The sequence below is a fragment of the Acyrthosiphon pisum genome, unplaced genomic scaffold (assembly GCF_005508785.2).
Source record: "Acyrthosiphon pisum isolate AL4f unplaced genomic scaffold, pea_aphid_22Mar2018_4r6ur Scaffold_21964;HRSCAF=25444, whole genome shotgun sequence".
Lineage (NCBI taxonomy): Eukaryota > Metazoa > Arthropoda > Insecta > Hemiptera > Aphididae > Acyrthosiphon > Acyrthosiphon pisum.
Genome location: NW_021771486.1, coordinates 55100 through 71267, shown reverse-complemented (window position 1 = coordinate 71267; position 16168 = coordinate 55100). Strand labels below are relative to the sequence as shown.

Sequence of the window (16168 nt, the reverse complement as noted above, 5' to 3'; positions counted from 1 at the left end):
AAAGTAACTTAACTTAGTGTTAAGTTAAAATTTGCTAATTTGCAAAAATAAAAATTCCAGACGAATAATATGGTTTGTTAGATAGTTTTTCTGGTTATTATATAAAGTTAAAACTTCAATTAGCTTCGAAAATAACTTCGCGCGCCAAATTCTGATTTCACCAACACTTTTTTTACCCAAAAAATGACCAAAAAAAAGTCCCCTCCAAAAAAAACATGAAAATTACTGGGGAAATTTAAAATGATACATCAAAGTAAAAACACATTCAAAAATTTGCATTATTCTTCGGACGAAAATTAACTTAATTTAGATATTTTTGAAATAAAATTAACTTGAAGTTAACACGTTAATCTTGAAAAAAAAGTAACTTATTAAGTTAAAAGTTAATTTGAAAAAAAAAGTAACGAGTTAATAAACTTAATTAAAATTAACTTAACGTTTTAACTTAATTTTAATTTTTAACTCATTAGTGCCCAGCCTTGCCTGAATATAGCGATACCAGCTCGACGGCGGCGCCACGGGCCGTCCGCTTTCCGCGGCGTCGCTACGCCCCGGGACTCCTCCGTGAAAAGTGCGGCCGCGGGCGGCCTATAAATTTAGCGGGGAACGCGAATACGTCTTCGACGGGGAGGTCCGACGTCTCGTAGAGGAGATATGGGTGACGGTAGTCGAAAAAGTCGGAAAAATCGTTAAAATCGTGACGACGCCGCGCTCTCCGCGATTGATTCGTCCGGGAGGAAGCGCGACCGCGGGCGGCCTATAAATTTAGTGGGGAACGCGAATAAGTCGTCGACGGGGAGTGCAGACGCGTCTATGAGTGGTAAAACTCGACTTTTCCAAAAAATTATCGACCGACACGCGGGACGGCGGCGCTCGGTTTGCACGTGATCTCGGCCGCGGCGGGCACGACGGGAAAAAAGTACGGCGGCGCGCGGCCTATAAATCTAGTGGGGAAGGCGAATAAGGTCCGAACGGGGCCCCCCGAGGCCCCACAGGGGGGTAAAACTCGAAATCTCGAAAAATTTTGAAAAAAATCGCAAAAAGTGATAAGAATGAGTGATAGCGCAGCGACGGCTCCGCCGCCGCCGGGAGACCGCCCGCCGGGGAGACGGAATTTTTTCATTGGTTCTCTCTTACGATGGTACGGAATCAATACACTGGCGGCGCCACACGGGTATATATAAAACGATAAGGATGTACGAATGTACGATGAGCATATCACATTTAGCATCGTTAGTTTAAAAATTAGAGTGAATCCAACTATATTGAAACTATTAGCAAATGTACGTTCTGCGTAATACATTTTTATTATTTGGGGCGGTGTACACGATAAGTAGTCGAAATAATGCTTCGCTTTTCATCTTTTCCTGTGGGAAAGTGAATCTAGAAGGTGTATAGGGCATGTCAAAATGAACAGTACCTGCCTAGTCGCCAAGAGCGCCTGGAAAAACAAAAAAAAATTTAGGAAAACGTGAGTTGTAAGTGGTGTTACTCTAAAATAAATGTCTGTAGATACATGCAATTTTCACTTGTTGTTTATATTAGAATTTAAAACCGTAACATTTCCAACATTTTTAGATTCGTGTCGAGTTATTCATATACATATAAATAAATGTTCGATTATTTTAGTTTTTTCATATTTCATTTATGTCGATAAAAAAATTTTCGTTCTGTCCAATAACTCGAGAATGTAATACGACTACAACGTTCCTCGTAAGTTTTCTTTGGTGGAAATAAAAAAAAAGTTCGGCGTAAATCCTCAATAGTTTTTTTATGAGCGTCTGAAGTCAGAATTTTGACGAAATTCGTAAAAATCACGAACATTTGAAAACTATTTTTTAGTTAGAAATTCATACAAAATATATACGATTGCAGTGGTTTGACCCTTGACCCAAATAAAAAACTTCAGAGCCGTAACTACTGTCATCTGCATGCACTACTAGGAATCGTGTTTATTAAGTTCTTATTAAATAATATACATTTATTTTATTATTATGGTACAATAAACATACCTAATGTACAGAAATTATTTGTCAAATCGATCTTTTGATGATTTTAAATATAACTCTTCTTTGTTGTAGACACTGATTAGTGATTAGTATAACTGACTGTTATCAAATTGAAATTTGGATCTTTAGCACAAAATTCTGTGTCTTAAGTGTGTATGGTAGGTAAAATTATAGACACCTACATTAAACAGAATGGTAGTAAATATTATGTACTAACTTAATTTATGATATAAATACTGAGATTTCTAAAAATAATTTAAAATTTTCTTCAAATCGGTTAAGTAGTTTTTGAGTGTATAAGTTATAAACATACAATCAACTCTCATAATATGATATTATGGTCTATGGTTTTACTATTGGGTTCATAATTAATTAGGTAATCTGTCATTGATTGAAAAGAAAATAGATTCACCTAATGATAAGAACAATTTTTTTTTTTATGTGTGTTAGTGGGTTGTCATAATACAACAGATATCTTATAATTATTGTTATGTTAGTTATTTTAATGTTATGTTTATATTAATTATTCACTATTATATTAGGTATAATATATACTATATTATTTTTTTTTGTACCTTTTAGATTCTGAGTGGAACGATGAATGTATTGATTTTACAATGATGTGTGTTTTTTTTATTTTTTTATTTTTGTGTCTGTAACCACGGTTTGGGGCAGTAAAACTGCTTCAATTTTCTTCAACAATAACTTGTTTGATGGGAAAGTGAATCTAGTTGGTGCTTCGGGATGTCAAAATTTTAAATTTCCAATAATTTTCAAAAGCGCCTTGAAAAACAAAAGAAAAATTAATGGAAAACGGCAATATATCAAAAAAAAAAATGTCTACATGAAAGTTAAATTAAATTTTTATGAGCGTTTGAAATTCATATTTTTACAACATTTGATATTCGCTCGATTTCTTATGTGACGATTTTCTTATTTTATTATAATTAAAAAACAAATGACTGTAGATACTCAAAAATTTCACTGAATGTTTATATTAGCATTTTCTATATACGATATAAATTTTAAAATAATTTGACTCTTTTTGAGCTGATTAAGGATATGGTCAGTTTTCAATTTTTTTTAGTTTTTTTTCTTTAAATATCAATAAAGTTTTATCTATTGGGCCAAAAAGTGTAAAAATTTAATACAAGGCTCCTGATATATTGTTATAATAGCAGTTGAAAAATATTAAAAATACATAGGCACAATTTTTTTATAAGCAATTAAAGATCGAATTTTGACAAAATTTATCAAATGTAAAATTGAATAATTATTTTGTAGTTAAAAATTCATAAAATGTTCAACTTTTATATCTAAGGATTGAAAATTTAAAACAAGATTTCACGTAAGTAGTTAATTCTGTTACCAAAAAATCTAAAAAATACATAAGCACAGTTTATTTTTATAGTCATTTTAAGTTCAAATTTTGACTAAATTACATATTAAAAACCTAGAATAACTATTTTAGTTATTTTGTTGTGATTGTATAATATTAGTTGCGGGTATACTTGAAACTTCTAAAGTATACTATTATATATCTATGATAGTATCACGGTTTGTTGTTGATGTATAACGGGTTATAACTTATAAGTACCTAATAGATATTGTGATATGATTTAATTTGGAATTTATTATAGGTAGGTACCTATTAAAGGTAAATTTTTTTTTAATACCATAGACTATATAGTATTATGTCTTATACCTAGACTGACATACCGTCTCCGCTCAGATCGTTTTTCTTATACAATGATATTATATCATTGAATTCAAATTTAATATCATCCATTATACAGTGTACACACTTGTAATTACTGTACAGCAGAGCGACATCCACTTACCCACCTTTTTTTTTTTTTTTTATACTTTAATTATAATGTATATTAATGCTATGTGTTAATCATAATTTATTATTATATTTAGCACTTAAGAACTAGGTTTTTTAATAGAGCTATAATATTCATTAGTCATTTCCGTTTTTACTACATTTTTCCATAGGCCACTATTGTTCTGGCCAACTTTCCTACGTCTCCACCTCTTCTTCTTAAATTGTTGACTACTAGGCCAATTCCAGTGGTCTGTAAAGTCTGTAAAGGCCAATTCCAGTGGTTTGACGATTGGTTTGGTTTTGATTCTAATATCGTCTCTCAACTCATTGAAACGTTCCAAAAACGGTTTCTTGATTTCTTCATATAATTTCATAAGGTCTTCATTCAAATCGACTAATTCTGCTTTTAATTTCTTGACCTTCTTGCCGATTTCTGGATCCCTGGCTTTTAATTCTTCGCCTACACGTTCGATTTGTTGTTGAACGACATCACACATCTGTTTTTGTAATTTTTCTACACTTTCATGGACCTAAACCGAAAAAACAATTTATATTATTTGTATGTATAGGTACACTTAAAATAATATTATTTCAATTTTATGAATTACTCATACAATAATTAATATATTCTCCGAAAGTTATTTTGAACCTCAATTACTTTCAAATGTACGCATCACAAACATTTTAAATGTTTTGTTAATGATTTAATTGCACGTGAATAAATAAAAAGTAAAAACTGACCTTTTGAAGAATTTCTTGAAAATGTTCATTAGTGTTTTCAACGTTTTCTTTCAAATGGTCGAAATATTTATCGGCATGGACATCAGCTTCGGATAGTCTTAATTGGATCTTCTCTGAAATTTTGGTAACTGACTTGGAGATCTCTCTGAATAATTCATCAAATGGATCATCTGGTTTGTCAGGAAGAAGTTTGGTGCCTGCTTGTACCCATAGGGATTTATCGAATAAAAACGTTAATATAATTAAATCTTAAAATAAAACAATTATATTTAACAATAAAACATTGTTTAACATACCTGTGACAAGCAAAATAGGAAAAACACGAATTTCAAACTATGACTTTTAATGTGCACCATTTTTATTGATTTCCTTTCAAATAGCAAGCGGTACTTTCTTAAACGTTGGTAAAAAATTTGGTAACAATGTTTTGTCAGTTCTTATGCGTAAACTATGAACCTAAAACATCGATAGTCGATAAGCTATTTACTTATCTCATTAATCTTAATTTATTAATATTTATGTATACTACTTAAATGTATTGTTAAAGATCATTAGATCTTTATAATAAAAAAGACTTCGGGTGGTTAAAAAAAAAAGAGAAATATTCGTAGGCAATAATATCTTTTTTTATTTCTTATAATTAATTATAATACAAATTGTTAAGCAATATTTAACTTAAACATATTAACGTTTTCGTAATTTATAATATTGTATCCAGTGTTTAAAAAGAAAAGTTGTGTTAAGCCATTAGTCATAAGTCATAAGTAATATAATATTATATAAGTTCAAAGTGGGTACACATAGACTACTGACCTAAATCAATTTAATTGTCAACTATTACAAGGGCAAATTGATGTCTACGACTATGAATATAAATTATGATGATACAGGTAATAGTATAATATAATAATTATTATTGTTCCCTGCGTAATTGTAGAGATGGAATCTTAATATGGTTTTACTTTTTACAGACGTTGTGTAATTTTTTAGTAATAAGAATAATATATTTTCATAATAATAAATAATACATATTAACATTATTTAAATTAGTTAACAATATTGGAATAAAAATATTATGATAGAAAAAAGGTATAAACAATGCAGTACAGTATTATAATAATATAATTAAATAATATTTCAATTATTGGAATTAATACATTTCTTTGTAGTTTTTATACTTTTCGGTTTTAACTTTTAAGTCTTTAAATAAAACACAATTATAAAAGACAGCTGATTGATATCATTCATATAACATAATACTTATTGATTTGTCTTAAATTTTACAGTATATTAACCAAAAACATTGAACCGTTAAAGCATAGTAGATTTCAATTAAAAAAAAAATTATATTTATTATCTTGAAATATGCCAACAATTACTGAACATTTTAGGTATCTAAACTCTAAAGTATAAAATAGTTATAATTTTATATTAGTAATTTCTCATTACAACTGAAATCATTCTCGTTAAAACGGGAAAATGTATGTTAAAAATTGGGCAGCAGTTTTCCATATTTTGTTATCCGTTTTTGTTGATAATTTTTGGATATTCGTTGGACTATATCAAAAATTACCATTTGACATTGATCACCTACATTAATTACAAACACAATCAAATTCAATTTAGTGTAAGTGGGTATGGATATTTATTTTAGATTCTGAGTGGAACGATGAATGTATTGATTTTACAATAATGTGTGTTTTTTTTATATTTCTTTTGTGTCTGTATGCACGATAAGTAGTCGAAAAAATGCTTCAATTTTCAACTTCAGTATCTTGTTCGATTGGAAAGTGAATATTGTTGGTGCATTGGGAGGTCAAAATTTAAAATTATTATCATATATGTATTCATTTTTTTAAATAATTATGCCTTCCTTTAACCTAACTAGCATTGTTTATACTGTAGGTAGTTTAAAACACAATAATAAAATCATATAATCGACCATATCAGATTTAGTTACAATTATAAAATAATTAATTCCCAGTAATTTGAAAAAGTGCCGTGAAAAACAAAAGAACAATTAAGGAAAAACGGGAATTTTTACGCAAATTCGATATTTCACAAAATCGACTTAGGTTTTTGGTGTAACTTTAAAAGAAATTACCGTAGATACATGACATTTTCACTGGTTGTTTATAATTGCATTTTCTATACACGATAAAATTTTAAAAATATTTTGATTTATTTTGAACTGTTTAGGGACATTTTCAGTATCCAATTTTATTAGTTTTTTTTCTATGAAAGTCAATAAAACTTTATTTGTTGAGTAAAAATGCTCGAAAATTTAATACAAAGTTCATACTATATTGTTACATTGACATTTGAAAAATATTAAAAATTACTAGTCACAGTTTTTTTTTATAAGCATTTATAGTTCAAAACTTGACAAAATATGGAAAAATCACGAAAACTATCAAATTATTTTTAGTTAAGAATTCATAAAAATTTTTCTTTTTAAATCTAATATATGAAAATTTAATATAAGATTTGTTGTTAGAAGTTTGTCTACTTTCATAAAAAAAAAAAATGTCCACAAGAAAGTCAAACTAAATTTTTATGAGCATTTGAAGTTCATATTTTTACAACATTTGATATTTACTCGATTTCTCATTTAACGATTTTCTTATTTTGTTGTAATAAAAAAAGGAATGTCTGTAGATATTTGAAAATTTCACTGAATGTTTATATTAACATTTTATATATAGGTACGATAAAATTTTGAAAATAGTTTGACTCTTTTTGAGCTGTTTACGGACATTGTATGTTTTCAATTTTTTTAGTTCTTTTTTCTATAAATATCAATAAAGTTTTGTCTGTTGGGCCAAAAAGTGTAAAAAATTAATACAAGGGTCCTGATATATTGTTATAAAAGCAGTTGAAAAATATTAAAAATACATAGGCACAATTTTACTAACTAACTCTAACTTAAGTTAATATAAGTTAATTGTAAGTTTCCATATAAATATTAACTAAACTAAGTTAATAAAAATAGGATAACTATGAACTTTAAACTTATTAAAATGTTTTCAGTCAACTTAACTTAGGTAGGTAACTCAATTAAAAATCATCATCAACTTTGGCAGGCTTTATTGCAATAAAATAATATAATATTTTATATCGACTGTTTCGATAATTATTGTTCAGTGCCTTTTACTCAAAAATCAAAATATGATCGTTTGTAAAAATATTGCCAACATTTTTATGGTTATTACTTATTAGTTATTACTTATCACATTATTAGAAAATTGAAAGTCGTACTGCAAATTTTAAATGCGACATAATTTACAATCAACAGTAAAAAAAAACACTTTTTTTTATTTACTGTTTTCATCTTCTAGTCGTTAATCGAATACACATTTGAATGTGTCTGCGAATATTTAAATATCGAAAGGGACAACACAAATAATACACTATACTTTATATAATAATAAGAATAATAATATTATGTAGAATATAGTCTATAGATGGTATATTATTATTATTGTTTTAACGATAATATTATGACTAGGGTTGGGCCGATACCTCTATTTACCGATACCCGATATTCCGAAATATGTAACCGATAAAAAACCGATACCCGAATAATTGTTTATTCTTTACTGCAATCCAAAGTGTTTTTAATATACGCCTAAATAATGAAAAACGTTCCACAAATCAACTAGATCGATGGTTTTTTTTTACGACGACAATATTAATAATATTTTAATAACGACCGCGACGCAGTAATAACTACTGCATGGTAGACTGCAGTTATTTTAATCTTAAAAGTTAAAAGGCAATATAAAAATATCTATCATTAAGATACTCACTCGCATTCAATAATTGCAGCTAAATAATTTTCGTTACTTCTATATCGGCAAACACTCATACAGTCATCGGTACTATTTAATATTTCGATGTAATATCGTTATGAGGATATATTATTATTTTAATGATTAACGATGTAGATAATACTTTTAGCGTGCATCATCGTCGACTGGATATTTTATATATGTTCTACATTTTCAACAGTATGAAATCAAAAAGCCGAGGGTTATGTTAAATAAAAAAATATATAACCAAGAATATACACCTTGAGGTATTATAGGTATACGATTATTTTGAAATTCGATAGAATCGAAATGTTTGGCTTAGGCGTAAACAAACGAATGTATGTACACCGTACACTTTTTTTTTTAATTTTGTGATAAATCTAGGTAGAAAAAAAAATATCTTATCGGTACATATGTGCCAGTTTTTCGAAGTTTATTCAAAATATTCAAATGCTTCAAATAAAATAATATACACGTATTATTAATAGTAGGTAGGCATATAATATACAAATTAACATTATCAAACATAATTTATAAGTATGTTTTTCAAACACCTCTCAAGTTTAATGTTCAGATTTTTTGTACTATATTTGCAGACGGTAGTGCGTAATATTTAATAACTTAATTTATGACTTTTAATCTACTTGTAAGTGTATATGTATACATAAAACAATTCTTCGCGGACCCAGGTTAGGTTGCGTTTGGAGCAAAAAATTAATACAAGGCTCCTGATATATTGTTATAATTTTTATCATATTTGTATTAATTTTTTTAAATAATTATGCCTTACTTTAACCTAACTAGCATTGTTCATACTGTAGGTAGTTTAAAACACAATAATAAAATCATATAATCGACCATATCAGAATAAGTTACAATTATAAAATAATTAATAACATATAATTTGAAAAATATTAACTCGGGTATATATTTTATTGAAAAAACAAAAAACAGGAATAAAAAAAAATTTTATAAAGAAAATAATTTAATTAAAAAAAATATAAAAATTGTTGTTTGGATTAGTCACACGTCATTTTAAAACAATCACTGCTTCTTAAATCCGTCGATGGCCTGGTTCATGGTAGCCTGAAACATTTAATCAATAATCAATATTAATGATTCATACATTTTAAGTATAAAAATAATTGAATAACAAAACATAATTGATAAATTATAATAATATTGTATAGGATGTAGGTATCTTGTGGATTTGACTATTGCTCATTTTAATAGTTATTTTAACTTTCTAATCCTCCAGTGTCAATAATTATCATGTATGAATATGTAAAGATAATGAATGTAACCAATGGTGTAAAAAATGTCAACGAATATTTTAATTTTGAAGATTTAATATTGTTATTCAACGATAAGAAAACCAATCAATTGTTGAAAAACGAAACCAATTATTAAATTTAAATTAATATTTTCAAAATATCAATTAATGGTTTTATATATATAATATGCACCTATACTACTATACTGTATTATGTATTGGTTAAATTATGATTGTGGTTATAACATATAATTTATATAATATGTAAACATACTTCCATATCCTTGGTAGTTTTGATAACGTTTTCGGTGATTTTATTTAATTCTACCTTGGGTTTGACGACTTTATCTTCGAACATGTCTTTGGCAGTACTAAGATGTTTTTTCAACTCTTTTTCTAATTCATCGTATTTTTCAACCAATTTCGGGTCAGCGTTTTTGCGAACGATATCCTTCATTTTATTAGCTTCGGTTTCAATCTGTAAAAGTTAATTAAATTCGAAAATAGAAATATATTTCAATAAATAAAACAACGTAATACAATGCATATTATTAATTATTCTTACATCTGTGAATCCTTTAGTCATTATAGCTCTAAATTTTTCAATGGATTTTTGGGCATCGGCAGAGTAAGGGGTAAGTCCCACTAAGTGATTGGCAACAGACATAAAAGTTTGTGACATTTGTTCGGCAACTTTTTTAATGTCTTCGACTCCAGGTGTAGTACCGGTTGCGGCTGACATGGCCTATAAAGTTATTTAAGAGTTTAAATACATTTCATATATTAGCAATAATGAATAAGCTAAAACTAAATACTTAAGACGTAGGTTCGTCAGAAAAAGATAATCGAAATGTTTAAAATATTTAAAATATCTACATGATTTCGTAATCATACATCACAGACAGTAAAATATATATTATAGTAAATAAATTATAAATATATAACAATACAAGAGCGGATAAAATTGTACGTAAAAACGTAGAGTCGAAATGAAAGAGTTTCACAATAAAATCACAAGTCAAATGATTAATTCGGAAGTTAATAAATATTATTATTATTATCCTTCGTCGCTATTAACAATCATTGTACTAACGTCTAACACTGTTATAGAAATACATAAAGCCAAAATAGCGATGTTAAAATATCGAACAAAAATAATAACTCATACATAAATTATTATTATAATAGCAGCGTGTTTGAATAAATTGTCTAACCTGTCCAATGAAGACGACCGCGAAACACAAGACAATTTTTCCGTTCATTGTGATGGCGTTTTTCGATTACGGCGACGATATAATATTGTAATAATAATAGTTATTCAGCAAAAAAATTCGTGCACTGATCAATCAAGACCAAACGACCGGCTTATATAGGCAATAATAGCCAAGTCCCCTCCGAGACTCGGCCGCGGCGCCCCGTTAGTTACTGATAATGTATATGATGGAATATACGGTTATTGCCTGCGATTGAACTTCGGTGTACCGTTCTAATTAACGTGAGTAACAATTTCTTCACTGGATTTTCCAAATTGGTTGAAAAAAATATACGAACGACGTGGTAAATTTGCAAAAGCTGACACTGCATAATAATATTAATATAATATTATAACACTCTTCGCGTTGAATTTTTTTTTTCGATTTACTGCTGGCTTTCAGCTTTGGGTTAGGTTAGGTTGGTTAACAAAATGATTAACAAGACACAGTGCACTTTTTAACTATGTTATTTAGGTTTAGAGGTGAGTACCTATATATATTCCGTGCTCATTGATCAACAAACCGTTTTCCGTTTAACGTCACTATTTTTTCGTATAGGATGGGACTTGAGCTGTAAATGTACAGTATTGCACCGTTGTTTGTTATTAGACCTGTTATTAGTCAATACCGTCCATCAAGGCTGGGTAAGCTAACGAATTTTTTTAACTTGTTAAGTTAAGTTATTTTTAAATAATTAAGTTAAGTTAGGTAAAAAGTTACTCGTATTTTTTTTCATTAACTCGTTAAGTTAAAAGTTAACTTTGAAAAAAAAGTAACTTAACTTAGTGTAAAGTTAAAATTTGCTGATTTGCAAAAAAAAAAAATATCCAGTCATATTATATGGTTTATTAGATAGTTTTTTTTTACCTCCAAAAAAATTACTGGGTAAATTTAAAATGATACATCCAAGTATAAACACATTATAAAATTTGCGTTATTCTTCGGACGAAAATTAACTTATTTTAGATAATTTTGGAATAAAATTAACTTTAAGTTAACACGTTAATCTTGAAAAAAAGTAGCTTATTAAGTTAAAAGTTAATTTGAAAAAAAAAGTAACGATTTAATTAACTTAACGTTTTAACTTAATTTTAATTTTTAACTCGTTAATGCCCAGCCTTGCCGTCCATGATAACATTTTTAATTTATTGTCTTTATAGTGTTTACTCAGTAGGTATCTATTACCAATAAGGCATTATAATACAAATAAAGTACATATTTTTTAAATTAATTTGTATACTATTAAATTTAGAAACATAGAATAATATATTGTAATGTCTTAATCATTATTGTTTTAATATTCTCTGTGTTATTTCCGAGTATTTTTAAAAAACTCAACATAATTTTTATATAATAGTTTCTAAATAATGCAGGTCAATCTTTTATCCGAGCTATTTTAATTTATGTTCATCCTTTGTAACATGAATATTAATTTTATTACTATAATACAAACTCTATAATAACACGTCAGAACTCAGAAGAATGGAATGATACCTAATACATTATTATCTATTATAATAATCGACTGTTTCTACTCGAAGATTTTTGGATAAAGCAACTTTACATAAGTTTTGTTTTTGAAAAAAAAAAAAACTATTTTGTGTCTATTAAAAATAAAATACCTATTTATATAATTTTCAACGAACATTTTTTGAACGTTAACGTTAATTACCACACTTGATTATGAATTGTTATAAATATAACAAACATTTTAATGCTATGATTTAATTTTTTTTTTAAAAAGTTTAGAATTTATTTTATCTGTTTATACAGCTTATGAATACCAAATTTTGAACAAAATATTTGTAATTAATATTTGTTGATTTTTGAGTAATACAATTTTCATTTCTTGGTTTAAATTATTAATGATTATTTTATAAATTATTTTTTATCACAAATATTATAATTACTTACATATTCGTGTTGTGTAAAATAAATAATAAAATAATTTAACAGCGTATAAATCTAAAAATAAGTTGTATAAAATATATCGAACAAGCATAATATATTACAAAATTATAATTATTATTATTTTTTGGAATTATATTTAGGCGTCGTAAATGTCTTCAACAAAGACTCATATGAATGCATTAATACTAATAATATACCAATATACGTCTATACTACTATACTTATACTATCTTTCTTGAATAGATTGAAAATTATGGAAAAACTACGAAATTAATCCCGAGTAGGTAATTTTGTTTATAAATTGAGTTTCGTTTAGCACTATATTTAACACTTGCTTATATATCAAAATAAAGTTGACATACAAGTTAAATTCATATCCCATATTTAAGTATATACTATAAAAGTGAGTGGTTCTTTTTTATCTGAATCATTATTTTAATACATATAAATTTCACTTTTTTTAAGAGCCACTATAAAAGCGTTATATTATAAACTTATTGCACGAAGCAATAGATTAACACTTTATGTTAGGTTAGGTTAGTAGTCGTTAACTTTTAGTATAAACTTTAAAAATTCACTGTAAATTTGGCACATAGGTAGTCGTTAGTTATTATTAATTACACTGTAAAAATCATTATTCGTTTTCGAACATCAATACATTTAATATTAAAAAGGTGGGTAAGTGGATGTCGCTCTACTGTACAGAAGGTTACAAGTGGGTCACTGTATAATGGATAGTATTAAATTTGAATTCAATGATATAATATCACTGTATAAGAAAAAACGATTCTGAGCGGAGATGGTATGTCAGTCTAGGTATAAGGTATCTTATATACTTATCTATGTTATTAAAACAAAAATTGACCAATACTAGGTATCTGTAATAAATTCCAAATTAATCATATCACAATATCCATAAGGTACTTATAACGCGTTATACATCAACAACAAATCGTGGTACTATCATAGATATATAATAGTATACTTTAGAAGTTTCAATAATATACAATCACAACAAAATAACTATAATAGTTATTCCAGGTTTTTTAATATGTGATTTCGCCCAAATTTGAGCTTAAAATGACTATAAAAATAATTGTACTTATGTATTTTTTAGATTTTTTGGTAACAGAATTAACTACTTAGGTGGAATCTTTTTTTACATTTTTAGTCCTTAGATGTAATAATTGAACATTTTATAAATTTTTAACTACGAAATAGTTATTAAATTTTAAATTTGATAAATTTTGTCAAAAATCGATCTTTAAATGCTTATAAAAAAAAATTGTGCCTATATATTTTTAATATTTTTCAACTGCTGTTGTAACAATATATCAGAGCCTTGTATTAATTTTTTACACTTTTTGGCCCAACACACAAAACTTTATTGATATTTATAGAAAAAAAAACTCAAAAAATTGAAAACTGACCATGTCCGTAAACAGCTCAAAAAGTGTCAAAATATTTTCAAAATTGTATAGTGTATAGGAAATGCTAATATAAACATTCAGTGAAATTTTCAAGTATCTACAGTCATTCGTTTTTTTAATTACAACAAAATAAGAAAATCGTTACATGAGAAATCGAGTGAATATCAAATGTTGTAGAAATATGAATTTCAAACGATCATAAAAATTTAATTTGACTTTCTTATAGATATTTTTTGTTTGATAAAGGTAGATAATCTTATAAGGAATCTTGTATTACATTTTAAAATCTTAGATTTAAAAAAAAAAATGTTTACGAATTCTTAACTCAAAATAATTTGCTAATTTTCGTGATTTTTCCATATTTTGTCAATTTTTGAACTTTAAATGCTTATAAAAAAAAACTGTGACTAGAGATTTTTAATATTTTTCATCTGCTTTTGAAACAATATACTAGGAACCTTTTATTAAATTTTCAAGCTTTTTTAATCAACAAATAAAATTTTATTGATATTTTTAGAAAAAAAACTAAAAAAAAAAATGGAAAATGAAAATGTCTCTAAACAGATCAAAATAAATCAAAATATTTTGAAAATTTTATCGTGTATAGAAAATGGAAATCTAAACAACCATTGAAAATTTCATGTATCTACGGTCATTTGTTTTAAAGTTACACCAAAAACCAAAATCGATTTTCTCGAAAACAGATTTTGCGTAAAAATTCCCGTTTTTCCTTAATTTTTCTTTGGTGTTTCTTGGCACTTTTGAAAACTACTATTTTAAATTTTGACCTCCCCAATGCACCAACGATATTCACTTTTCAATCGAACAAGATACTGAAGTTGAAAATCGAAGCATTATTTCGACTACTTATCGTGTACAAAGACACACAAAAAAAAATAAAAAAACACACATCATTGTATAATCAATACATTCATCGTTCCACTCAGAATCTAAAATTTAAAACCAAGACCGTTCAATAAAATAAATCATATCCATATATATTGCATGTAGTATTTATTTTATTTTTCTCGTTCATATCAGTGTTGCTGAACCAACTAATAATGCTCTCGTCTTTAGGAACTAATCAAATGCATAAAAGTCGATGAACGTACAAATCTGTGAAATACAAATGTATAACTGCAGGAAACGCTTATACATTTTACATCTTTACTTTACCGTTATACCGAATCAGATAATGAAATTTAGATAAACTACATACCTATTCGAAGTAGGCCACAATAATATAATATATATACATTATATATCTATATAATATGTTGTTCTATACAGAGTGATTTTTTAAGCAAGCCCACGCCATTTTTTTCTTAAATTATACATAAATTTAAATTCTATTATTTGGAATTTTAAAATACACTTGAAGACCATATTTCGAATACATGACATTTTTTTACCACCTGTGGACTACCCTGTGACAATACAAACTTCAGTTTTCATTAAAATGAGAATGAGCATGCTAAAAAAATCAGCCTGTTTATTATACAGGATTTGGTGTTTTATTGAAATATTGTCTTTATTAATTATTGCACAGCATTACAATATGCACCGAAGCTGGGAAAGTTAAGGATTGTTTTTAACTCATTAAGTTAAGTTATTTTAAAATAATAAAGTTAAGTTAAAAGTTACTCGTATTTTTTTTCGTTAACTTGTTAATTTAAAAGTTGAATTTGAAAAAAAGTAACTTAACATAGTGTAAAGTTAAATTTTGCAAATTTGAAAAAATAAAAATTCCAGACACATACTATATGATTTATTAGATAGTTTTTTTTTTACGCTCAAGAAAGTTACTGGGGAAATTTAAAATGATACATCAAAGTTAAACTTTCAAACCCATTCAAATTTTGCATTATTCTTTGACAAAAATTAACTTAATTTAGTAACTTTTGAAATAAA

At 27.0% G+C, this 16168-nt stretch overlaps 2 protein-coding genes across 2 annotated transcripts; both read right to left on the bottom strand.

Annotated features, from left to right (window-relative positions):
* Nucleotides 1-3935: 3935 nt before the first annotated feature.
* On the bottom strand, nt 3936-4967 carry LOC100571928. The gene is made up of 3 exons (XM_008183694.2): nt 4875-4967; nt 4579-4785; nt 3936-4367 (listed from the first exon to the last, which is right to left on the bottom strand). The coding sequence occupies exons 1-3, from the start codon at nt 4932-4934 to the stop codon at nt 3936-3938; spliced, it is 699 nt and encodes a 232-aa protein (XP_008181916.1). The 5' UTR covers nt 4935-4967.
* Nucleotides 4968-9240: 4273 nt separating this feature from the next.
* On the bottom strand, nt 9241-11022 carry LOC100169303. Its single transcript, XM_001946706.5, has 4 exons — nt 10878-11022; nt 10229-10408; nt 9938-10141; nt 9241-9476 (listed from the first exon to the last, which is right to left on the bottom strand). Exons 1-4 carry the CDS (start codon nt 10923-10925, stop codon nt 9435-9437), a joined length of 474 nt encoding a protein of 157 aa, XP_001946741.2. The 5' UTR covers nt 10926-11022; the 3' UTR covers nt 9241-9434.
* Between the last annotated feature and the right edge of the window lie 5146 nt (nt 11023-16168).

What these genes read in the sequence shown, in the direction of transcription:
- LOC100571928 (XM_008183694.2), bottom strand. Translation starts at nt 4,934, where the DNA reads ATGGTGCACATTAAAAGTCATAGTTTGAAATTCGTGTTTTTCCTATTT. An exon ending in TCCTATTTTGCTTGTCACAG is followed by an intron (nt 4,786 to 4,874) that starts GTATGTTAAACA and finishes AAATCCCTATGG; the next exon opens with GTACAAGCAGGCACCAAACT. An exon ending in TTCAAGAAATTCTTCAAAAG is followed by an intron (nt 4,368 to 4,578) that starts GTCAGTTTTTAC and finishes TTTTCGGTTTAG; the next exon opens with GTCCATGAAAGTGTAGAAAA.
- LOC100169303 (XM_001946706.5), bottom strand. Translation starts at nt 10,925, where the DNA reads ATGAACGGAAAAATTGTCTTGTGTTTCGCGGTCGTCTTCATTGGACAG. An exon ending in CGGTCGTCTTCATTGGACAG is followed by an intron (nt 10,409 to 10,877) that starts GTTAGACAATTT and finishes ATAACTTTATAG; the next exon opens with GCCATGTCAGCCGCAACCGG. An exon ending in TGACTAAAGGATTCACAGAT is followed by an intron (nt 10,142 to 10,228) that starts GTAAGAATAATT and finishes TAACTTTTACAG; the next exon opens with ATTGAAACCGAAGCTAATAA.